Below are 26,918 nucleotides of genomic sequence, written 5' to 3'. Positions count from 1 at the left end.
AGTCCTTAAAATCACCTGCCAGTATATGACCAGCATTTGGATGTTCCCAAATGAGTTGCAAAAGATAGTTCTTCAATTTATTACATCTAGCATTTGTTAAAGAAAGCAACCTATGGGGTAAAGGTAGACATTTATAATTAGAATGTTATGTTTGGCTAAGTTGACCCCATACGCCAAATACACCAAAGTGTTCAGCTGTTTTTTTTACCAACTCAGTAATATTATCAATGCTTGTAAAAATGAGGACCTTGCTGAAAATATCTGAAATTTTCTCCATCTGGATATTTATTGGTCAAAATGTGAGACCTCTTCTAAATAACACTACGCCAGCTTACACATTTCAAAAAATGCTGTGCTTAACATGGATGGCTGCCAAACTTCTATCTTATCTCCATCCTTGACAACAGGGAGTGTTGCTAAATGCTTGGCCAGCAGAAGAAAAACATCACTTGGTCCGTTTGAAACTGACCTGGTTAACCCCTATAGTATGGTGGCTAAAGATGAACAGTCAGAAACATTATCTAAAATTGAAGGTCTTGCACAAGTAATGAAGCTGATCCAAGAGACAGTAAAGCCCCTTGCTGCTTTAGTACACCTAACTAAAGACTCCAGTCCTGCCCATAACACAAAATGTCAATTAAGGCCCAAAAAGGAAATGGCCAAGGTACAATGTCTCCATCATTTAAGGTAATTTTGACCTTCTGATGGACATGGGGAATCCTGTAAAAGAAGCTCAAATGGATATCTTGTCTAACAACTGTGCACAACATCCTGCCTTTCTTCAACTGAAGTTCCTGAAAGACAAGATGAATTATATATCAGCAGCCTCCCCATTCTTCAGCAAAGGATCGTTACCTTGTCGTGGTGCTGGAGCTTGAGCACCTCAATGATGCCATGAGCTAAACCGTGAAGGGCCACCCAAGATGGGAAGGTCATGGCAGAGAGGTCAGACTAAATGTGATCCCTGGGGAAGGTAATGGCAACCCACCCCAGTATTCTTGCCATGAAAACTAAATGGATCAGCACAACCAGAGATATGTTGGTATACCATCGGAAGATGAGACCCCCAGGTCGGAAGATGGTCAAAATGCTACTGGGGAGGAACAGAGGATGAGTTCAACTAGCCCCAGACGTGATGACACAGCTAGCTCAAAGCCGAAAGGACGGCTAGCGGCCAACGGTGCTGGTGGTGAACGGCGAATCCGATGTTCTAAGGATCAACACACCATTGGAACCTGGAATGTCAGATCTATGAGCCAGGGCAAATTGGATGTGGTTATTGGTGAGATGTCAAGATTAAAGATAGACCTTTTGGGCGTCAGTGAACTGAAATGGACTGGAAGGGGCCACTTCACATCAAAAGACCACCAGATCTACTACTGTGGACAAGAGGACCATAGAAGAAATGGAGTAGCCTTCATAATTAATAGTCAAGTGGCTAAAGCAGTGCTTGGATACAATCCAAAAAATGATAGAATGATCTCACTTCGAATTCAGGGCAAGCCATCTAACATCACAGTGACCCAAATATACGCCCCAACCACAGATGCTGAAGAAGCTGAAGTAGAGCAGTTCTATGAGGATCTGCAGCACCTACTGGACAACACGCCTAAAAGAGATGTTATTTTCATCACAGGAGACTGGAATGCTAAGGTGGGCAGTCAAATGACACCTGGAATTACAGGTAAGCATGGCCTGGGAGAACAAAACGAAGCAGGACATAGGCTGATAGAATTTTGCCAAGACACTTCACTCTGCATAACAAACACTCTCTTCCAACAACCTAAGAGACGGCTTTATACATGGACTTCACCAGATGGACAACACCGAAATCAGATTGACTACATCCTTTGCAGCCAAAGGTGGCGGACATCTATACAGTCGGTAAAAACAAGACCTGGAGCTGACTGTAGTTCCGATCATGAACTTCTTATTGCACAATTTAGGATCAGACTAAAGAGATTAGGGAAGACCCACAGATCAGCTAGATATCAGCTCACTAATATTCCTAAGGAATATGCAGTGGAGGTGAAGAATAGGTTTAAGGGACTGGACTTAGTAGATAGGGTCCCGGAAGAACTACGGACAGAAGTTCGCAACATTGTTCAGGAGGCGGCAACAAAATACATCCCAAAGAAAGAGAAAACCAAGAAGGCAAAACGGCTGTCTGCTGAGACCCTCGAAGTAGCCCAAGAAAGAAGGAAAGCAAAAGGCCACAGTGATAGGGGGAGATGTGCCCAATTAAATGCAAAATTCCAGAGGTTAGCCAGAAGAGATAAGGAATTATTTTAAACAAGCAATGTGTGGAAGTGGAAGAAGACAATAGAATAGGAAGGACAAGAGACTTCTTCCAGAAATTAGAAACTTTGTAGGTAAATTCCAGGCAAAAATGGGCATGATCAAAAACAAAGATGGCAAGGACCTAACAGAAGAAGAAGAGATCAAGAAAAGGTGGCAAGAATATACAGAAGACCTGTATAGGAAGGATAACAGTATCGGGGATAGCTTTGACGGTGTGGTCAGGGAGCTAGAGCCAGACATCCTGAAGAGTGAGGTTGAATGGGCCTTAAGAAGCATTGCTAATAAGAAGGCAGCAGGAGGCGATGGCATCCCAGCTGAACTGTTCAAAAACTTGCAAGATGATGCTGTCAAGGTAATGCATGCTATATGCCAGCAAATTTGGAAAACACAAGAATGGCCATCAGACTGGAAAAATCAGCTTATATCCCCATACCAAAAAAGGGAAACACTAAAGAATGTTCAAACTATCGAACAGTGGCACTCATTTCACATGCCAGTAAGGTAACGCTGAAGATCCTGCAAGGTAGACTTCAGCAATTCATGGAGTGAGAATTGCCAGATGTACAAGCTGGGTTTAGAAAAGGCAGAGGAACTAGGGACCAAATTACCAATATCCGCTGGATAATGGAAAAAGCCAGGGAGTTTCAGAAAAACATCTATTTCTGTTTTATTGACTATTCTAAAGCCTTTGACTGTGTGGACCATAACAAATTGTGGCAAGTTCTTAGTGGTATGGGGATACCAAGTCATCTTGTATGCCTCCTGAAGGATCTGTATAACGACCAAGTAGCAACAGTAAGAACAGACCACGGAACAACGGACTGGTTTAAGATTGGGAAAGGAGTACGGCAGGGCTGTATACTCTCACCCTACCTATTCAACTTGTATGCAGAACACATCATGCAACATGCTGGGCTTGAGGAATCCAAGGCTGGAGTTAAAATCGCTGGAAGAAACATTAACAATCTCAGATATGCAGATGATACCACTTTGATGGCTGAAAGCGAAGAGGAACTGAGGAGCCTTATGATGAAGGTGAAAGAAGAAAGTGCAAAAGCTGGCTTGCAGCTAAACCTCAAAAAAACCAAGATTATGGCAACCAGCTTGATTGATAACTGGCAAATAGAGGGAGAAAATGTAGAAGCAGTGAAAGACTTTGTATTTCTAGGTGCGAAGATTACTGCAGATGCTGACTGCAGTCAGGAAATCAGAAGACGCTTAATCCTTGGGAGAGGAGCAATGACAAATCTCGATAAAATAGTTAAGAGCAGAGACATCACACTGACAACAAAGGTCTGCATAGTTAAAGCAATGGTGTTCCCCGTAGTAACATATGGCTGTGAGAGCTGGACCATAAGGAAGGCTGAGAGAAGGAAGATCGATGCTTTTGAACTGTGGTGTTGGAGGAAAATTCTGAGAGTGCCTTGGACTGCAAGAAGATCAAACCAGTCCATCCTCCAAGAAATAAAGCCAGACTGCTCACTTGAGGGAATGATATCAAAGGCAAAACTGAAATACTTTGGCCACATAATGAGAAGACAGGACACCCTGGAGAAGATGCTGATGCTAGGGAGAGTGGAAGGCAAAAGGAAGAGGGGCCGACCAAGGGCAAGATGGATGGATGATATTCTAGAGGTGATGGACTCGTCCCTGGGGGAGCTGGGGGTGTTGACGACCGACAGGAAGCTCTGGTGTGGTCTGGTCCACGAAGTCACGAAGAGTCGGAAGCAACTAAACGAATAAACAACAACAAGCCTCCCCATTCCATTGGCACCAGAAAATGCTGCAAATAAGCTCTCCCGTGAGCAAGCTTGCATCACTGAAACCTGTCACAGCTGGGAGAGGCAGCAGGAATGCAGGATGTAGTATCAGAGATAACCCACTGCCCTGGTTTGACAGATTATTTCCATTGCAAACCTGTTTCAACAATCACTCCAAATCAAACTTTAGATATTTTACAAGGACTGATGTTTCCTCCACATGTGATACATTCCCTCTTGCCACAAATTCCAGCTCCAGGCAGATTAACACTGGTCATAGTTCTCAGTATGATTTCACTGAGGAAATAGGAAATATTTATCACCTAATCTAACCTAATAATTTCACCTCTATTTCCCTGCTCCACCCCTGGATATATTGCCACTTGAAGCCTCACAATTTTCTTCTGCCCCAAATAGCTTCCAAAGGGCCTTTAACCTCATGTTCCATCACCAATGAAGATCATCTGGGTGCCCTCCAATCCCCATGTAAAGTGGACCAGGTTGCCCATATGACAAATTCATCCCAATGCCACCAGGCAGAACCTCCTTCAGCAGAACAGCTGGTCCAGTTTTGCAGCCAACCATCAGACTGACCAGGCAACGAACAAAGGGTGACCTCCCTGATTTCTTGGAACATTGCTGGTTGTAAAGCCAAAAAGGACAACCTTTACTTCTAGGAGTTAATCAGTAAATATCATTTTATTTTGTTACAGGAGACTTGGTCTCCAGAGCCCTCAATACAGTAAGGTTATGTTGGAATTATCAGGGGTCAACTCAGCACTGTCTCATGAGCATGATAAGAGGGGTTGTCTGGTAGGCGTGTCTCTATTGTGCTTGTGGGAAGTCACGTGGGTCACCTGATTTCCTCTTCCTCCTCCTCCTTGAGTCTGGGAGATTCACCGTCTCCATCTTTACCTCATGGGCAGACATGGAAGCAGGGAGGGCTGCAGGCTTGCAGCCTTCCCCCTACCATCTTGCTTGCACACAGACTTTCTATTCCACATAGAAGGTGTCTACAAAGAATAAGTGATGAAGTGCTTTTCTACTATGAACCTACCTGTATCCAGATCTGCTGAATAAAGTAAGCTACCTCTAATATTCTTCATCTAACTACCATGTGAAGACTGAATTTATTTCTGAACATAATTAAGCTTGATGTGCAAGTTCTCTCTCTCTCTCTCTTTTTTTTTTTTGGTCCACACTTCCACTCTGCAAGATTGCTGTTAGCTGCTTGGAGTTCTTTTATTAACATTTAAAAACTCCATCGGGTTATTCAGTGTACTCTGTTAATGCTGCTTCCATTGCCACAAGGGGTCATGCCCATGGAGATGTTTGTACACGGATATCCAACAGTTTGATGTCTCCAATTATACAATTGAAATCATGTGAGATTTAAATAAGTCAATCTCATTCTCAGTTGCCCATCTGCAATATACTTATAGATCTATAGTGCAAGAATATATAATAGGCATATACTTGTGGCTATCTAAATGTTGCCAAGATTCATCTTTCAACATCCATCAGCTACACTGCTGGGGTTACTATGAGTTCATATTCAACAAAACCTAGAGTGCCAGAGGCTCTCCAGTGAATTATACAAATGTTAATTATTAGCCATTATTTGAAGAAAACCTATATCCAACTGATTTTCTTTTCCAGCGCAGCATAGCTCTTATATATGTAACTACAGTTTTTTTTCCTGAAATCAATCAAAGTAATAGATCTGAATGAAGGAGTATGTTTCATGATGAATGAAAGGGCTAATAATATGTCAGAAAATATGAATGGGTGACTGCTAGGTTGCTGTAGGCATTATGAAAGTCGGAATCTATTGGTTGGTGACAGCAGTATTATGCAGTGAATGGTGGTACTGGAAGAACCAGAGATAACTTTGGGGAAACATCTGCAACATGCTGAATGAATATGATCCAGGGGAAGAATGTTTTGTTAGATGGCATGAATGGATGTGTGGGAAGGACATGAGAGACTACAGAAAATGTGATTGGGTTTTAGCAGATCCAAGAATGAATGAAAATGATGAATAGTGAATACCTGCTTAGAAAACGATCTGTTTGTTTTAAATACATGGTTTAATTACAACTCTATTTATAAATATACATGACAAAGAAATGAATATAAATCTAAAAGGAAGATTGATTTGATTCTTTATGATAAAAGATTGAGAGCATTAGTGAAGGATACAAGGGTGATGAGAAATTCTGAATTACTATTATTATTTGAACAGATCATTATTTGGCATTGTCTAGAGGCATTCTTGGAAAAAATGGGCATGGAAGAAAAGGAAGAATCTGACAGAAACTGGAGTGGAACAAAATAAATGGAAAGGGGATGTCAGGAAAGATAATGTAGAAACTGCTTGGAACAGAATGAAAATCATGTTCTTATGGAGTGCCCCAGAAGTATGTGGAATTACATTAAAAGATACTTGGTAGAGTAACAAAGAGGCTGTGGATAAGAAAAATGCATATAGGAGAATGACTGCTGCAAAAATGTGAGAAATATGTTTTATAATGTATATATAGAGAAAAAGATAGGTCAAGAAATTTGGCAAAAGAGTGCAGGGAATGGCAAAGGTTAAAAGAAGCTGAGTAAATGCATAGGGATTTTGATGGAAATAAAAATTTGTTTTCAAATGAAGGAAAGTATATGGATAAATATGGAGGAAACACTCAAACGTTCATAGTGTTCTTTGCAGATATTAAATGCATAGGGTGTTTTTTTTTAAAAAAAGACTGACTCTGCCATGTTCTGACAGCAGCAGTAGTTGGTCTCCTTCCACTTCTAAAGTGTGCACAACTGTGGTTCATTCACTTTGTTTGAAAATTCTGCTTCCATGTCTGGACTTCAGTTCCCTGCTGCATTTTCTTTTACAGCAAAAGGCGAGTGGGAACCAGCTGTATAGTAGAACAGGTCAAAACTGGCCCTTCAAGCAATCCTGAGTGATGGGGCAAGATGCTATGATGCCTTGACTTCAGGCAAGAGGAGGGAAATCCCAGGAGCTGGGAAGCCAGATGAGATATGACTTACTGCCAGTGGGAAACTGCCTTTGCTGGAATTCAAAAAAGGAATTCTCAGTGCTTTTGCTCACCTAAAACTTTGAAACTTTTTAGAGAGGGACCTCCTCCCACTCCAAGATTTCCACTAATAGCTGAAAACATTTCTCTTAAAATAAACAGGTTACCTATACAGCTGGTGGTTATTGTTATTGTTGTTGTTGTTTAACTACTCTGTGCTTTAACCTGCATTTTAATTGATTAATGTAACATACTGTTAGAGGTGGCAAAGATTAAAATATTTATTTGTGCTATTTTTAAGTATGGATTTTGTTGCTTTGGATACTTTTAATGGAAAAAAGTGGTTTAAGAAAATGAACATCCATAAGGATTTGCGTATTTTTGTGTGGGAGGAATATTGAATTTTGCAAGCTCTCCTGAAGATTGAATAGTGTTCTGGCTCAAAAGCAGGCTTACTATTTCAATGAGAAGTAGATTTTCATTCTGAAATCCCCCAGCTCCCTTGAAACTGTCAGTTCAAGGACTTTTATTTTCTTGAAGAAGGAGCTGTTACTATTAAGAAATGAGCAATGCTGGGAAGAATCATAAAAGGATTGTATTGTAAAATATAGTATTGGTAATGGTAAAAAGAAATATATCAGCATTTCAAGTCATGCTTCCTTTATCAGTGTAAGTGGCCCCAGAGTGAATTAAAGCTTAAAAAACCTAAAGTGATTGGATATGAAAATAAGTTATATATACTTTATATTATTAGTTTATTTTTCAAAAAGTAAGCTAAAATTGAGGTATGGTAGGAGAAGGAAATGCTGCTGTATTGCAGTAAAATATTAGTTGAATTACAACTAGATGTAGTGTTAGAATTCTGGTGAGAAGAATGGATTGCTTTAAAATGTCAGTGTACTCTTTCCCTGGTTGTTTTTACTTGTCCAATCTGGTCTGGCAGGATGGGCATGCTCTGGGTCCTGTTGGCCAAGGAATGCCGGTTGGCGGTGACCAGGAGGTGTGCCTTTTCTGCTGTAGCACCCACCCTGTGGGACATTCTCTCTCCAGAGATTAGGATGGCTCGGATCCTGCTGGCCTTTCGTTAAGGCCCTAAAGACCTGTTTTTGTGAGTGTGTGAAGGGCCCCATTTCCTGGCTGTGCTAGCGACTGTCAGTTTTGGTATCTTCCTCAGCTGCTGTGTATTCTAATTTTCATATTTGTGATGGGAATCGTTTTCAATGTACTTGTTCAGTCACTTGTTGAGATGAGCAGCCATACAAAGTGAGTGAGTGGCTGCTTCTTCCATGAAGAGCTCATGAGTCTCACTGCTTTACCTGGAGGACCAGAGTTCTGGATTCATGGAAACCTCTCGGATGAAAGGCAGGAGAATGTTGATAGTGATGATGAAGATGTCAGTGATGCTGCAGGATTGAAAATATGCCTTCAGGTTCCCCACTGAGTGTAACATTTGGATATATTGCGGATATACTGTAAGATGAGAAGCAGATAAGCAATAAAGACTGTGATACTACACTTGATCTTAGCCAAAAGGGCGAGAAGCGACCGTATCAACACTATGCTGAGACCTAAGGTGGCCATGACTACGATGCATAATATTGTGAGTTATGTGTGCAGGGGGTATGAATTATAGCTTCACTTCTGTATTCAGAATATAACTTCCATTTATTTTGCAAGGAGAGAGGTTTTATGCATCTATAATTCTATTGAAACCAGTGGACTTAATTGAAGCTGGACTGTAGTCATTTTTTATGCTAGTCTTATACCTCTGATTTCATTTTTGTTTGTTTCCTTGTTTGTTTGTTTATCCCAATCTCATGGTGTATTCACTTATAGGTAAGGATTTAATGAATATTGACAGGATTCTGGTACAGAGAAATGCTGACACACTTCAAATGAACAATCTAGTTACATATATTTAATTATAGTGTGCAAGAACTGTAATTGATTTTTCTTCTTCCACCTCCCCCTTCTAGCTGATTATGCTGGGAGCTGGATGTAGCTATCTAGGTGAAATCCAGTGGCATGCTTGCAGACTTCCACTCTTGCTACGCAACCACTTCTCTCCTCCCATTCTGTCTCAACAGCCTGGGCCCTCAAAAGCTGCTTTGGAAGATTGGGGGATCTTCTGGAGCAAGTACTTGGGAAAAAAATTGTTACCCCTTGTTCCATGAAGCAAAACTGCATCTATTAATAGAAGCACACCTCTGTATTCTGCTCACTGATATGAAGTTCTGTGTGGGTTATATATGTTCATTGTGATCTTCATTCTCAAAGTGTCAGTTCTTATATGGTCAAAAGTACATTATTTATGAAAAAAGGGAAGTAACAGCAATTGGACTACAAGCCCCACTTGTATAGAACAGATACCCACACACTATTTCAAGAGTGTGTGCTTTTAATATTTATTTTTCCTAATGTCCTAGGAAAATAATCCCATTAATTGAAGGAATACTTTTCATTACTGTCATTTGATATGATATATATGTCATGTATCAAATGCAGCAGTAAATGTAGCAGTTATAGAACAATTGTGCAAATGGAAATGGAAAAAAGAATCATCACATATAACATTTATAAAAAGCATCCATAGAATTACCCATTCTACGTTAGCTGGTGTGATTCTAGAACCAAAAGAGGACCGTTCCCCAGTTGGGCAGCAATTCATAGTAAAAAGTTAAAGGGTGGACTATTTTTAGACCTGAAACTTACAAATGGAGTAACTCTTATAGATTTAAAATACATTGCCAATGAATTTTTCAAGCACTGTTATAGAGAATCAGGAGCTATGCAGAATTTGGCCACTCTTAAAGAATAATATGGACAGTTAGTAAATATACAAACAGTGAGTCAGTCCCTCATCTGCCAAGTTTTTAATAATTAGAGCAATAAAAATAGAGTGTAACTAGTCTATCTGAATGTCTCTAGGTTCCACCTATATTCAGGCAGGATTCTCCTGAGCCTATCTGTTAAAACTATTGATTTATAAATAATTAAGAAAACTGCTCATTTAAATGATTTTTCCTCTTATTTTTTTTAAGGATGAAAAGAACCAGGTCTTGATAACAAATGCGTGGCTACAGATGGTGAGTAATTTTCTTTTTATTCTAGATAAGCTACTGGCTAAATTTAATTATTTGCCGAAGAACAGACTCTCCAGATGGAGAAAAGAGTGGCTGAAGCAGAAAATAAATCCTGCATATTTAGAGTTTATGTTAGTTATAATTCTTAGGATGTAGAATTTAATGGTTTGGCTTTATTGGATTTCAGAGAAAACTGAGTAGTTTCTGGAAGAGGTTTGAGCCAGACTAATGCTGAGTGTAAATTCCAGTTTCTGCTGAAATTTGTCTCCCCACAAATTGGAGTTTAGCCTCAGCATTAGTCTGGCTCAAACCTCTCCCAGAAATTACTGAACACTGCAATTTATCTCCCCACCCCACTCCTAATTTTAATAGGCACCACATCACCCTGCATTTCTCCCTATATTCCTTATTAATGACTGTGGCTGCTGCTGATAAGGAATGCAGGCCGAGAAGCATGCTGACTGGGGAGTTCTGAGAGGTAAAGTCCACAAACCTAAAGTTGCCAAGTTCGAAAAACATTGGCTTAGAAGGTATAGAGTCTGGGAGGGCTGCAGGCTACCACCCTCTCCCACGGAAAATTCCCCTGCTGCTGTACCCTGCCAGCTTGCCATTCCAGAAAAGCAACTGCCTGTTGTTTTCCTTTCTGTGGGCAGAAAACAGGTACTTCCATTGTACTTTCCATTACTCCTCCCAAATTAATGTTTTTCTTTCTTTCACTATTTCAAGTAACTGGAAAAATGATGAAACAGTGCAGCAGTGGATTTATTAAAAAAAAAAAAAGCCCAGCAGAAAAGAAGGTAGTTTAGGTAAAGAAAAATAGTAATTAAAAAACAGTCCATTCCTGTGGGGTTTTGAACCAGAAATGCTCTGCATCTTAGTCAATATTATAACCCTTATGGCATGTCTGGTCTCCCCCAGGGACCCAAATATCCTCCATGAGTGGTTTTGGTGGGTCATTGGTGATTCCAGCTATACAAATTGATATATTTCTCATCACAGATAAACCTTGTCCTGGGACAGTAGCACCAAATACTCATATTATTTCATATAGTAACAGCGTCTAAGGTGCCTTAGTAAATATATTTATATAAATTTCTCCATAGTCCTGGATCGATGCATATTTGTCATGGGATCAGTATGAATATCCAGGAGTTCAGAATCTGAGATTTCCAGCTGATCAGATTTGGGTGCCAGATATTCTTCTGTACAACAGGTAAGGCAATCATGTATGAGAGTAGTTTCTAAAAACTTACAGAATAGTGTTGTGGTTACTCAAGTTCATCTAATCAAATAGCTCAAGGTGGTAAATTCTGTTCTTTCTAAGCCACATATAACTTGTGGACTTAATTGCTACAAAATGTGACAACTGTTAACTTGGGTGGCTTTACAAGAATTAGGCAGACTTGGACTGCCCACTGATGATCCCACCAATAGTATTATGTTTTTATTTTAATGCATTTTTGTCCATATTTGTATAAATTTGTATTTTATTTGTAATTCTGGTCTGTGACTGTAATAAAATATTAAGAAAACAACACAAAAGGCCTTCAAGTCCCAGCCACACAGAAGAAAGTTGACCTCCATTAATTAATCTGCTGAAGTTTTAATTGAGTAATATACTAGTTAAAGCTATACATTGCAGAACTAAATTCTGATAATGAATTGAAGTTATATACCGTACAGATGGTTGAAACATGTGATTTATAATTTGTATTCCCCAGTCCACTCTATGTGTATTTTGATGGTTCTACTAAAATTGATACTTTTAGAAAAAAGTCACAGTTGATAGCTGCTATTATTATTATTATTATTTCTCTATCCTAACCACTATGCAATATTTAATTGTTTCCGATGCATTTTATAGTGCAGATGAAAGATTTGATGCAACATTTCATACAAATGTTTTGGTAAACTATTCGGGATCATGTCAGTATATACCTCCAGGTAAGAGAGTTTTTAATATATGCATTTTAATCATTCTTCAGGAAGGAAGTGTGGGGGAGATGGGCGGCGATAAAAATATGATAAACAAATAAATAAATAAAGGAATGTCTGTGAATGTAGATTAGAAAGTTTATAGTTTTCCTGCATTATTGAAACATGCTGTAATTGCTGCTGCACAGAAACATTCTTGCTTGTGAATAGGGATGAATTTTGATAAGTACCCAACTATCAAACATAACTTTTGTAAACATGTCAGTTATTCTGCCATCACAATTTATAATATCAGTATGCTATACAGAAAAACTTGAACTGAAAGTGCCAAGCAGTCTCGTCCATATCCACTTTTCTTACTCAGTTCAGTGGGCTTTATTCTCAGGTAAAAGAGCAAAAGATTGCTTTGAATGATTCAAACACAATTTATACAAAATAAACACATTAAGGACTCACTGAAAGTAACACAATCCCTTTATACATCTATTCAGGAGCAAGTCGTGTTGATTTCTGAAGTGTATTTTTAAAAGGTTCAAAATGGTTTTGAAAGAAAAGTAGCTTCTCTCCCCCCGCCCCCCCGCATCCCTTTGTATCACTGGGCTGGAAGTTTTGAAATAATACAATGGTCTATCAAACTTTTACATCAAAGCGGGAGAACCGATACATCATGGGCAGTGATTTTGTCTTCTGGCCTTCTTCAACAATCTATGGTTTTGTATTATCTGGATTAGAACTGTTGCATCGGTGTTATAAACTTTTATTCCCACCTTCCAACCACCTCTGCCTACTTCCCACAGTGAGAGCTACATCTCCACCACCACTGTTGGCTAACCACCCTGGAATTCGCAGATCCAAGTATTACTCAGGGACGATTTTGCTTAGCTTCAAATTCCAGCTGAGGTCAGCTAGTCCTGCCACCTACTGATTTGTACAAGTTTCAAGCTAATGATAACAGGAGAGGCAGGGGAAAAAAACCAATCTGCTCACTGTAACGTGAGCGTTATCGCACAGTGGAAAACTGCATCTGAACTGGAAGGCTAGTTCAGTAGTCTTGTGCCCATACTGGAAATGCTATGCTGGCTTTTTGTAAAGAGCCTAACATTTTATTCCCTTTCCATCAGGAAGGTTACTTGTCTTGTTGAAGAAGGAATGCACATTCCTGACTTCATTTCTGTACTGTGAGAAAAATGTCAACCATATCTCCTGTTTGCTGAGCCCCGGCACTTCATGGCAAAGTCAACTTAAATCCCAGAAGGACCGCAGTGTTATAGAACTTCATGTTTTATGACAAGCATTTCGGAGATACCTTATTGTTTTTCTCTTCCTGCTTTTATTTTTAGTCAGTGGAAGATGAAATAATTAACTTGCAAAGAATGTATGATAAATATTAATTGCTGGTTAGACATGAAGTATTTATGCCAGAGCAGAGTCCTTTGGGAAAAACGCAATTAGAGAGAACATTTTATTGCAGAACAAGATGTTAAGAAGCTGATAGAAAGCCAAAGGGAAAATTTGGCTATTGTAGGGTGTAATTTTTTTTTAATGATAGTTCAAAATTCTCATAGGTCCAAAATGTACTTATTTGTTATTTTGTTTAAAGCATTATAAATGCAGTTCCAAACAGTTTGGGTCCTCTGCTCATAGTTTATCACTGAAGTTTGAAAAAGCAAGTCTTCCACTGAAGTTTATTGAACAAGAATCTTGCTACGTTTTTCACAGAGGATGAAACTATTCAGGGTGTTGATAGATTTATGTGCTTTAAACCAAGACATGCTCCAATTATATAAAGTGTTATGTAATGCAATTTAAATGCAAATGGAGGAAAGGATATTTAATCCCACTGCCACCATGTATTGCTTACCTTTCTGCAGCCAAACTCTCCTAAGCAATTTTCTTTCAGTAGATTCACTTGCAGTACCAGAGCTCAGCTAAGGGAAAAACCAATGGGATTACTGGGCAAATTGCTAGAAAGTGAGCAATCCTGCATTGCTAGGAGGTTAGGACCCCTCATCACTAGGAAACAAGCAGCCCTGTATTACTAGGTAGCAATGATTCATACATGTTAGTTATCTTACTCTTAAAATGCTACATTCTTCAGTACATCTGGATTTAAAGATACAGATCAACTTCTACCATTCTGCTGTCTTGGACATTGTGAGAACTCTGTGTCAAATTTTACTTCACCTGTAAAAATAATAAAGGAATTTAAAGAACCAGGATTCAAACAGAACTCTGAATTTTCTGCATTAATCCTAGGAAGCAGATAGTTCGGTTTCTTTTTTTTAACCTCCTTGCCAGTTTGCATTTTGATAGCAGTCACCAAGACAGATATTATTAGGTTCTGAGGCCAGTAAGTGTGCAAGTAGCTTATAAACATTGGTGACACTGAGAAAAGGTCAAGGGACCTTGCTGCCTTCCTGAGTAACAAATTATTCAGAGTCAGGGAAAACAGCATCTCTGAGAGCCCATAATTCGTCTAACATGGGAAGTCAGGTGATATCAAAAGACCAGTCTGATATCACCAGACTTTCCAGACATGGAATATAACAGGTTATTTTAGGAACTTTTCACTCTGACCTGTAGCACTTGAAAAACATTGCGTTACAGAGTCTTTGAAAATGGAGCAACATATAAGCTAATATAATAACTAACAAACAAACTTAAAATGCCAAAGAGCTAAGCGCCCTGTAGGCTGTCCTCAAAAGAAAACAGGCTCTGTAAAAAGCTGCTCTGAAACATCCCAGTGTCCAGGGAATGTGAGGCACTGCAGTGAGAACATTAGTTTCACAGTATGAAGAACTTCCACAGCTAGCAATTCTGCTGTTTTTGCTGAGGTTGTGATGGGTAATATACAGTCCTCACATCAATACATGCCACTGTGGGGGAGAAGAATCTGAGGTCTGCACATTGGAGGCAAAGCTCCTTTGAGCTTAACTGATACTCTGGACATTTCTTCTGTTAGCTTTTACACCTCCAAATAGTGTGGCTAAGATTCAAAATTACAAATTTAATTTATTAACAGATGAGTTTGAAACACACTTTAAAACCATCAGCCCCCTTTAATGATTGATGTAAATATATATAAATGGATATAAATGCAATTTCATCCCATTTCACTCTTGCCTTAAAAATCTTAATGTTTTCTTTCCTTGCAGGTATTTTGAAGAGCACATGTTACATTGATGTCCGCTGGTTTCCTTTTGATGTGCAGAAATGCAATTTGAAATTTGGTTCATGGACACACAATGGCTGGCTGCTTGATCTGCAGATGCTGGAAGCTGATATTTCCAATTACATATCAAATGGTGAATGGGATTTAGTGGGTATGTTGGCTTTCTTTAAGAAGCTTAATGGATCCAAATCAAGATTTCCTAAAATCCTGTTAGTGGGAGACTACTGTTGTTTGAATTAAACTTGCAGGTATGCTTCACATTGGAAGTACCCTCCCATGTGTGCCGGTTATAACACAGCAGAATGATCTGCATTAAAAAAAAACCCATTATATATCTGTTTCTGGGACACTACTCCAGCCATTCTTAAGTGTGTTGCTGTATTAGGTATGAGACAAATATTCCATCACTCATGAATCTGTCACCAAGGAATACCTTTCCCAGGCCCAACCAAAATGTCAGGAAATACTGAAAACGCATTTAAGTTCTCTAGAACTCTACAGCAGGCTGTATATGAATCTGAACCAGTGCTGGTAAGGAGAGAGAGAGGGGAAAAAAAATTAGCTTCATGTTGGAGCTTTTCTCAAAATGCAAACTTTAGAGCTACAATCTCAACTGAGCTTCTTCTCTCTCCCATCTCCAGCTTTCTTAAACAGTTGCTATAGAGTTCTGGAGAACTTGAACACTGCTTACAAATTTTGTAGCCATTTATTTAATAAAGCTGTTATTTAACAGTGGGATCCGCGTGACGGGGTGAGCTCCCGTTGCTAGTCCCAGCTCCTGCCAACCTAGCAGTTCAAAAACATGCAAATGTGAGTAGATTAATAGGTACCGCTTCGGTGGGCAGGTAACGGTGTTCCATGTAGTCATGCTGGCCACATGACCACGGAAGTGTCTACGGACAAACGCCGGCTCTTCGGCCTTGAAATGGAGATGAGCACCGCCCCCTAAAGTTGGACACAACTGGACTTAATGTCAAGGGAAACCCTTAGGATTAGGAAACCATAGTGTTTCAGATATTGCTGAACTACAACTCCCAGCATCCTTTGCTATTGGTTTGGATGCTGGCAGTTGTAGGTCAGCAAACCCTGAGAGAAACAGGTTCTCCATCCTTGCCAACTACTGTTTTCCTTTTTCACAGTTTTTATTTCTAAGAAAGGAGACAGAGTTGCATAAGGGGCCCTTGCCCTGATATTACTGAGATGGCTTGGTTGACAGTGGTGGTGTAATGGCCCCATTTGATTCATCTACTGTGGCTTCAGCTCAGAGCTACAATTTCAGCCTTCCCTAAAAACCCATGCAAACAACAACAGCAGTAAAAAACCAATACCTCTAAGAACTGAACCCCTAAGAACTGAAATTGCATATTTTATTTTGAAACATTTCTTCTGTCAGATTGTATAAAATGTTCATAGGCTTGGAGGTGGGCCTGAGAAATATATGCTGTTCCTGCAGCTGATCGACTGTGACAGCAGTACAGTGGATGTGCACTGCAAAAGTTATTTTCAGTGATAACAAAATCCCAAAATTTATTCCCTAAGTTATCAGGGCTATTGCCCAGAGCCAGGATTGGATTTAGTCATAGTGAGGCCTTAAGCTATGGGCTGTATTTGGCAGGGGCTAACAGAGAATATAACAAGTGAACATGGCAAGAATGCTGCCAGGAGGCATAACAATCCCATGGTGGGATAGAGAAAGGCCTTTTTTGAAAAGGAAGTGTGAATGCATGCTGAAAGAACTCAGAACTTAATCAATTAGCAAGGCCCATGTGAGCCATACAGGACAGCTTAATTTATGGAGACTTTTATATTTGAAATTACAATAAAATTATGACAAATGGAAATCTAAAATGTTGAGAGGGCCCTTCAGACATTGGGGTTTTAAGCTGTAGCTTGTTTAGTTTATGGCTAAATCCAGCCCTACATGGTGGAAGGGAGAAAAATCTCATTTTCTCTCATTATGAGTGCCTGCATATTTATATATTTCTTGCCCGCATTGAAAGCTGGTGTTTGTGTGATTTTTCCAAAATCTGCAGAGCTTTTTGTAGTATGCATTTTTAGAAAAGGCTAACTGGTAATGTCACAACTTTTTAAAACTAGGCTTCAGAACTTCTCCATCTTTGCCCTTTCATGGTTGATGTTTGTACTGCACATGTGTTTCTATCAAGGCTTTTCCAGCCATGTCCTTTTAGGGATTGCTTGCTTAATCCATAGTCTGGATGAAAATTAACAAAAATATGTAAAGAGGGATGCTTTATTAACAAAATATGTAAAGTTAACAAAAATATGGAAATTAACAAAAATATGTAAAGAGAGAACAAAACAAACAAACGAACAGAAGTAGCATTGGAGCTATACAAAGACAACAGTAAAGAAAATAATTTCCATCTGCTGTCCTATAAATAACTTGAGAACTACAACCCATCATGCTCTATCACTAAACATTATAATAACCGTTGATTGCTACTTGCAATTTGATAGACATTTTGAAGAATGGTCAATTAATTCTTACAGTTCTATAATGAAATTGATCAGAAGAGTAATGGATACTATATTCTTAGACCAATTTTTAAGGAACATTGACTATTATCATAATTCTTCACCAGATATGTTCAGGCTGCTTAATAGATTGTACACACTGAAAAATCCATATCAATCAAATGCCCTCAGAGTAAGATTAGTGCCATGAGAAAGCTAAATATTTCTCTAGAGATGGTACTCTCACATTATTTCCTAGAATATTACTGTGTTCCCAGGAATTACTGAAAATGAATGGGACAGATGCGTTAAAAAAACTGGTTCTCTGGATATTGTGGAATTTCAGTTCTCAGCATTTCTCACCAGTGGCTGTGCTGGTGAAAGGTACTGGGAATTGGAGTTCAGCAATCTCTGGTGGGCCGTAAGTTCCCCACACTTCCTCTAAGTAGTAGTAAAAGGGTAAAGTCATCGAGTAATCGGGTATGGGGTACCGGATAATCTACAGAATGAATGAAGTCTTGGGAAGCAACATTTTCTCTCAGCTTCAGCTGAGGGAATTAATTGCTTTTATGCTTTGACTCTGTTCCTAAAGAATCTATTTTGATCGGTAAGGTAGTATCAGTCACTAATGGTTTGGTAGGTTCTGTTGGGCTGTTCTCCTGTTCCTAAGCTGGGAATTGATTTAACACCTAAGATGTACACCTAAGGGAATGCAAGGGTAGATGAGGGGTATGAATAAACAATTGGTAGGAAGGAAAGAAAGAATGTGTATGAATTACATCTCTCATCTCTGAGTCATGGAGCACCACATGACTACAAACTACCTTCCAACCTTGAAGTTCTGTATTCAGGTTTGCTGCCTTAGCTCAAAACATACTATCCATTCAGATATCATCAAGGACTATGGCTGACCTTTGCAAACCATGATTTGATATGCCATCTGAATTGACCTAACACATTAATGGAGGAGAAGGGTGTAGGCCAACCTTTCCCAACCTAGTGTCCTCAAGGTGTATTAGACTTCAACTTGCATAACTGACAACCACCAAATTCAGTACATCTAAAGAACATCAGACTGGGAAAGAAAGATGTAGACCCCTGACTACCCTCAATTGGCAAGAATTATGACTGTTCAGCAGTTTTGAGAATGAGATTCTCTGCATATTTCTACTCTTACTATATTTCCAAATTGCTTCTGCGCAGGTGTCCCAGGCAAAAGGAATGAGCTGTATTACGAGTGCTGCAAAGAGCCATACCCAGATGTGACTTACACTGTCACAATGCGTCGTCGCACCCTCTACTATGGGTTGAACTTACTGATTCCCTGCGTCCTTATATCAGGCTTAGCTTTGCTTGTTTTCTTACTTCCAGCTGACTCTGGAGAAAAAATATCTTTGGGTAAGGACTAAGAGAATGCACAGTTTAAATATGTAGAAAAGGAGGTAGCAGCAAGCGTTAACAGAGTTCTAGGCTACATTTCTGCAAGGATGGTTTTTGGTTATGTAAAAGAAACAAAATTTCAGTGTATGGATTAAGCCAAAACCTAGTAGAGAGTCATTTGATGTTATTGTCTCCTAACATGCTGATCTCCTACACATAGGGAACTATTTACGTTGATCATGCCCATGTGTTCAGTCAGAAGTGCTACAGTCTATAATTCTACCATCTTAGTCTCAATTTTGCCTTCTAGCTTTTTAAAAAATGTTACCTGCAGTGTGAAACTACATGTGGGAAGGTCCACTATGAGGCTGCTTCACTTGCCAGTCAGCCTTCCTCAAAATTGGGGAAATGTAGATTTCAAAGAAGAAAGAATTTTAATTGGAGAAATCTGTTGTTAACTAGATTATATCAGAACAGTAGTGCTTCCATAATATGTAGAATACTTTTTTTTTACTTTACACAACATACATTTCTCTGAATCCTAGATATATTGCCTACTTAATAAATGGAAGGTGCACATTATTAATTATTTTTAAAATGGAAAACATTCATGACTTCGGTCCCTGCTTCACTTTTTGTCTCTTCCTCAATTCTGTTGTAGGTATTACTGTTCTTCTGTCCTTGACCGTTTTTATGCTCCTTGTAGCAGAAATAATGCCTGCCACATCAGATTCGGTTCCCTTAATAGGTATGTTGATGGTGCACCACTTCTCATGATAAAAAATGAATCAGATTTAAAACTGCGTAAAATTTATCTGGATCAGGTTCATGGGAAAGTGAAGGTGAAAGGGAGGAGGTGGGAGTGGAGGTGAAAAAAAATAATTTGTTACGGTTTTTTTCCCCAGACTGGAACACAAATTTATTTGCTTTTTAAAGTTAGATCATTGCTATAGATAGCAACTTTTGTTGTCCTTTGGGAAAATTAAAAACTGCTTCCAAGCAACTGAACAGAGAAGTTTGGAGGAGGAAGAGGTTTCTTCTGAGTTGTCAATGTGCCAAACTGAATTATAGTCTGAATTATACATACAGATCAATAAAATCAAGTTCTGATGAGAATATGAATTCATTGGGATCTTCTTTCCATTCTTATAGTTCCCTAGCTTAGTTCACAAGGTGCTCGGTCATCCTTGAAAAACTGCAACATAAAGTTGCATCAACAACTACAGATGGAGCCTTAAGTTCGTTACAAGGATAAAATGTTCATTTGGTGGCAACTTTTAATGATGCACATTTATGAATGTTTTATATAGTATCATGCTCCCAACTACCTGAAACATAGTAATCTCATAGCGTGTTATTAGAGGATGATGCTAGGGATGGACCAAACTGTATTTTTGGAGGATGGACCAAACTCAGTCTTTAATATAGTCAATGTTAAAAAAATCATTTAAAAATCATAAATGTTGAGATTCTCTCATCCAATCACCTACCCACAATCTATCTGGATCTCCCCCAAATCTTAGAGTCTTTTTCCTACTAGGAACCTGAGTAATTGAGGAACCCTCTGCCTTCTTACTTTTCACCCAGAGAGGGTTCTGCTCTTTTTTGAGAGTGTGACCCCATATTTTCAACCATAACTAAATGTGGCTTCCATACTGGTGCCATCTCTTTCATGAGCTGTGGCAAAGGTGTTGATAGAAGTCTCACCTCTTTTACTACTCCCACCATGCAGTGTGCCCAGGAGCACACTTCAGCTGCCTCTCCTCTACTTCACATCCCTTCTCACTTCTTTATTCTTCTCCAACCCCATCTTTTCTGTCTGCTACCCCTCATACTTCCACAGTCTCCTTCATTCCTCCACCTCACTCCTCCACGTTCTGTTTCTTCCCACAATCATCTGTCTACTTCTTTCATCATGACTCAGCCCATCACATCATCATCTTCTCTCCAGCTCATCAACAGCCTCTGCACAGTCCTCTAGGCACCAAGGAATCATTTGGTCTACCTCCTTCTCCATTCTTCTCTACAACCTCCACGTCCTTCTCTACTTAATTATACACATAAGTATTTCCTTTACATTTTAAAATAATTTTTAAATAAAAAAGAAACTCAAGATGTCTTATCTAGCACTGTTAAAATAAAGTGGAGAGGAGCTGAAAAACTTGGATTACCCTATCCCAATCATTGTGAACCTCAGTTAAGAATTAAGCAGATTCAAAACTGAATAGTTAAAAAGCATGTGGGAATGACAAAAGACATTATGCATCACAGGTTGTGTAGAAAAACTTAGCAGGTTTCAAATCAGCAGGGCTTCATCAAGCTAAATACAACAAGACAAGATTGAAAATGGTCTGATTTTTAATCGTACATTCCAAAATTAGTCATGCAGAAAACATCTTTTTAAAAGGTTGAGGGCCCAATGAACAAACCAGGATTTTCAAGTTGTTTTTGAGAGCTATTCTCCTATCTTTAGGCAAAGTATGCCTAAAAAGCCTTGTTAATATTTCAGATATTTTTTGTAATGCCTAAACAATTAGAGCATATCGAACGTATTTGAAATGTACCTTACAAAGTAGCCATCTAGGTCAAACATACTTGGTACCTTTCGTCTGCTCAGTGGATTTCATTTTCCCTGCTGAAATGCCATAGCAGAAGAGTGATGGCTTTCTGGAGACTCCCTGCAGCACACAGAAAGACAAATGGTTAAAAAGAAAGTGCCATTGGTTATGCCAGTAAAGTGAATAAACTTTCCAGAATGGAGACCAGTCCAGTAAACAGAAACTTCCCCTTCTAATCTTCCTGGACAGAAATAGAAATTTCCAGCTCAATTCTTTGTAGTCTTTATTGTAGAGGTAGGCCCCTTCTAACTCAGGGGCATAAATAACCCCCTGAATTAAGCTACTGAATTTCAGCAAAGGTCAGATTTTCCCTCAGTGATGTCTCTGGACAGCACTCTTCTTTTTTCTGATATATTCATATGGTTTAAACCTTCATGCAAGTTCATAACATAGAGTCTTTGTTATGGCCCCATTTAAACCCAGTCCCCTCCAGTGAAAGGTTCTCAGAAAGCAGTGCTAGGATGGACTGATGTCTGAGGACTGGGAGCTGCTCTTAGCTAGAGTTGCCAACCCTGAACCAGGCAGACCACTAGTGGGACCTGGTGTAAGCCAACTGCAAGCACCTCTTGGATTAGCCCAGCTTTTTCCACCGAGGAGACCAAGGCATAAAATTTGCCTTGAGTGTAGAGTTCAAATGCCCTTTCATCCAGGATTGTTGCTGAATACTGGTTACCGGCAAAATACTAGTTTTTCACCTTGGTAAGAGAGAAAGGAGGTCCTTAAGCACTTATGAAGAGCAACCAGAAAGGAAGGAAAAGGAAGCTGTGTCTATATTGGCCTTTAATCCTGCAAATCAGGCATTCTGAGAGAAAGGGCAGAGATAGGGTCAATTCTTCACTGTGTCATTGGGTGAGAAAAATAGATACAACAAGAAGTATAATGCTGATTTATTTATATTTCTGGAAGTATAGTTTATTTGGAGAACAATTACAGCAAAATTTAAAGGTATATTGAGGGGTCCTGGAAGAATACTATTAGTGCTAAAATGGAACTACTGAACCCATTCTGACCTCTGCTGTGAGGTTAGAATACCACTCGTAAAGGAGCAAACTATCTTGAGGAACTTCAGGTCAACTTCCTCTTATCAGACAAGAAAAGTGTTACGGCCCATAATGTGGCAAAGTTCTGAATAGCTGCTGTGAATGTGCACAATTGACTACTGCACATGACTGACATGCTCATACCTGATTCTCTTATGGCTATGTGGAAGGTTTGTTGGTTTGTTTTCTCTTCTGTCTTTGCTGTATTTAGTTTATATGCAGCATGTTCTGTTTTATTTGGTCACTGACCAAAATAAATATTATCTAATCATAAAGAAGAGGGCCATCACTGCTTTTGCCTAATATTTGATATCAATGTTTCTGAAACTTGGCAGCTAGCGGTTATGTGACCTTCAACTCCTGAATTCCCCAGCATGGCAGTTTCTGCATTTTCCATAGCGTTTTTCCTCTTGTTCTTACTTTTTCTGAAGAAGCTACAGAATATTTTTATTGCATTGGGCATTTGGTTAAGAACTATTGTATGGCTAATTCTACTAAAATGGTCTGTTCTTACAGATTTGTTGTTTTAAACTTAAATGCTGGCATGCATATATATATATATAGGATATTATGAGCTGATGAAAGAATATTTTAAATAGTTAAATAAAAAAACACAATGGAGAAAATTAAACTCAACAGGATGGAGACAATAAAAGGAATAGTGTATTAAATCTTTAGTCAAATTATTTGAACCTCTGCAGTATGCATGTAAGTAATCAAGATATAATGTAGGATTTGTAACAAGTACATTGGGTGAAAACGTCTTTAAAGAAAAACAAAAAAGATATAGAAGGCTCCTTTACTTAAACTAGCCTATTGCTACTGAGAGTCATGTGCCAAAATCAAAGCCATAGAGACTGGCTGCATTTATTAGCTCTGCCATTCCTGCTGACTACTAGTGGAGCAGAGTCCTTAAAGAAATCCTTGGGCTTGGATCTGCTGCCAGATTGCTTTGTGAATGCTAAAATTCCTTGATATTGCCCTGTTTTCCTTACCCTTAGGAGAAGAAAGTTCCAGGGCAGTTTTCCAGACCCATATTCCTTGTGAAAAGACAAGGAGGCAGTGTGTGTGCTAGAATCCGTGATACTTTTGTAATGTGATGTTGTTTATAGATACACAGTTCAGCAGGGACTGCTGTAGGGACACTTAGTAGTAAAGCATATGCTTTGCTTATGGAAGAGTCAAAGATAGTCCCTGAAGGGCTGGAGATACTCTTTCCCTAAACCTTGTAAGTCAGTGTTAGATGGATCAAATAGACTGACCAGCTCAGGGTCAGTCAGGGTTTCTCAACTGTGGCAACTTCAAGCTGTGTGGACTTTCAACTGTGCCTGAAATGTCAAAGCAACATGAATAATTTCAGCTTAGTCCAACTTCTTTTCCCATAACTTAAGGCAAGAGGGGATGGTAGAGATTCCATTTTTTTAAGAAAGATACCCACCACGTATATTGCATGGTGTGTATGTTTCTTACGCATTGTAAGAAACAGACAAGCAATGAGCGTTGTGGCACATCTGTTCTGATCGAATAGATCTATTAGTATCATCCAATGTGCTTTTTGCATATTTTTCCCAGTGCCTTTCTTGATGGTCAGGGGGGGTTGAGGACAAACTCCTCTCAGCTTCCGAATAGCCATTTTAGATCATTTCTTGCACTTTGGCCTCCTTCATTCCCTCAGGGCCTTTTTGTACTCGTGAGCAGACCTATGCTGGGCTGAGCTCTAGAGCTGAAAATGTTTTCAGCAAGATAAAAGATGTGCCATCCATGGTCCTGGCTAGAGGCAGAGGGAGGCTGATCTGTTTCTTGCTATATTTACGGTCTTCTGCTCCCATACTTGTTTTGTGGCCACTGAAACCTCTGTCTCTTCCATTTCCTTTGCCTCTTTGATTCTCTTTTTGCAAGAAAAGTGTTAAGCTAGGGAGATAACTCTTTTTCCAGTCTCTTGATTTTCTGTGTCATCCTAGCTTAGTCTTCAGGCTAAATAACAATATTTCCCCCTTAGTCTATGTGGAAGCAATTTTATGTTTGTATTGAGAAATATTCAGTCATAAGACTTCTTGCCTGAGATCTGTACTGGTACAGCTTTACCACCTCAGTGGGAATAGAAAGAAGGCTGCTACTTTGGAAGCATATTTTAGGGAGCATCCATATTTGCTCCATTTGCTTTTCCTATAAAGAGACCATAGGATGAACTCATACATTAGCTTGCCCAAGCAGCTATGTTTTTTCTCTTTTTTAAAGTCACAGAAATCAGATGGACTTTGTCTTCTCTCTCTCCTTACTCTCTTCTCCCATCTCTACCAACCAAGCGTAAATGGCACTATTAATGAAGTTACAAGAGCATGGCAACATGCATAGATGTTTCTGAGATATTTGCATGACTCTATAAGCTTCATTAAAGAGCCTGTTTGGTGTAGTGATTAAGGCACCAGGCTAGAAACCAGGAAACCAAGAGTTCTAGTCCTGCCTTAGGCACAAAGCCAGCTGGGTGACCTTGGGCCAGCCACTTTCTCTCAGCCCTGGGAAGGAAGCAAGGGCAAACCACTTCTGAAAAACCTTGCCAAGAAAACCGTAAGGACTTGTCCAGGCAGTCTCCAAGAATCAGATATGACTGAATGAATTAAAAAAAAGATACAATTGTTATTTTGCAGACCCTTTATACTTGCAGGATAGAGAGTATCACTTCAGTTTTTAGGTAGGATAAAATCTGACTGAACATAGAAGGAACCCAGATCCAGGAAGAAAAGTTGTCACTTTTCTATATAGTATAGAAAATAGAAAATAGTACTAATATAGTACCTTAGTTGGTCAACACAGAATTTCAGCATTGTTTTTTTTCCATCTTAACTAGAAAACACTCAGCAATGTAGTCTTTTATTTGGAGGATGAATATTTTCCATAAAAAAATCATGGATAAGTTTCATTTCATAAATAAATAATTCCTTTTTGGATGCATCTATATATTTCAAGACATGAACATTTCAGTATCCTAACTTAAGATGTAAAAGAAAAGAGACTGGGGTAGTACTGAAAATGGCTACGTCTAGCACAGCCCAAGACATCTGTAGCAGAGCCACCACACTGGGAATCTGATGCCCCAATCAATGTACAGTCTTGCAATGTGTACTTGCGCTGTGATTCTCATCCAAGCTTCACTGAATCATAGAATCATAAGATTGGAAGGAACTCTGGAGGTCTTCTAAACCAACCCGCTGCCCAGGGCAAGAATTCTCAGACCAATCTTTGTTTGAAAACCTCTGGTGATAGAGCGCTCATGACTTCAGGAGGTAAGCATTCCACTGCTAAATGGCCCGCACAGTCAGAGAGGTTTCATTACCACAGATCATATTTGCATCTTCATCTTGAGCCACTACTGTAGTTGTTATAGGTGAATCTCTGCATGTAAACAGAGATCGTCCTAGGCTGGATCTACATATACAGAAAAATGTTGCTGGAGCTTTGAGATGCTATATATAGAATAATTCATGTTTCGAGTCCTCCCTCTTTCTAACCACTGGTAGAAAACTAGCAGAGTAGGGAGAATGCTGTGCTGAAGGCCATTTTTGTAATACAAGAAGTTTTGTATCTGGCAGCCCTTTAAAATGGGTATCCCTCCTCTGCTAGCTGAAGGACCTCACTCTCATCTACCACCTCCAGATACCACCACATCATTCTCCTCCATAGACCATATCAAAAGTCATAGACTGATATCCTCAGGAGGTCTTTGTTAAAAAGAGACACAACTGCAATAGAAGGGCCTTATTATTTGGATTAATAGGAAGCATATGGTTTGGTAATGAAATCTTGCCATGCAAACCAAATTCTTTTGGGATGTCCTTCAGTCATTTTGTTGTACAAAAAAAAAGAGTTCAACATCTTTTTGAACTGTATCTGGCAATTACAAGTCTAAATGGGTGTAAACTCTGCTCTTCTGTGCATTCTTTGAAAGTTGCACAACTAGTTACATGCATTCTGCATTACTAAAGTTCAGAAAGTGAAATACCAGCATTCTCATTGTTAAACCTTAGTATCCAAACTGTGGACTAACTTTAAATATTCAGTACCCTGAAAAGTAATTTCACTCTGCATCAGAGGGGCTTTCATGTGTTTTGTAACATGCAT

General features: G+C 39.2%; 1 protein-coding gene across 1 annotated transcript in view; it reads left to right on the top strand.

The window, feature by feature from the left end:
• Positions 1-26,918, top strand: part of LOC134491268 (neuronal acetylcholine receptor subunit alpha-7-like) — an 88,556-nt gene that overhangs the window by 41,839 nt on the left and 19,799 nt on the right. Inside the window, exons 3-8 of the mRNA XM_063294891.1 lie at positions 10,138-10,182; positions 11,283-11,392; positions 12,044-12,123; positions 15,270-15,437; positions 18,965-19,159; positions 19,803-19,889. Coding sequence (XP_063150961.1) covers positions 10,138-10,182; positions 11,283-11,392; positions 12,044-12,123; positions 15,270-15,437; positions 18,965-19,159; positions 19,803-19,889 — 685 coding nt within the window. The remainder of the gene's footprint in view (positions 1-10,137; positions 10,183-11,282; positions 11,393-12,043; positions 12,124-15,269; positions 15,438-18,964; positions 19,160-19,802; positions 19,890-26,918) is intronic.

The sequence above is a fragment of the Candoia aspera genome, chromosome 2 (assembly GCF_035149785.1).
Source record: "Candoia aspera isolate rCanAsp1 chromosome 2, rCanAsp1.hap2, whole genome shotgun sequence".
Classification (NCBI taxonomy): domain Eukaryota; kingdom Metazoa; phylum Chordata; class Lepidosauria; order Squamata; family Boidae; genus Candoia; species Candoia aspera.
Note: the sequence above shows the minus strand (reverse complement) of the source record. Positions and strands in the feature narration are given on the sequence as shown.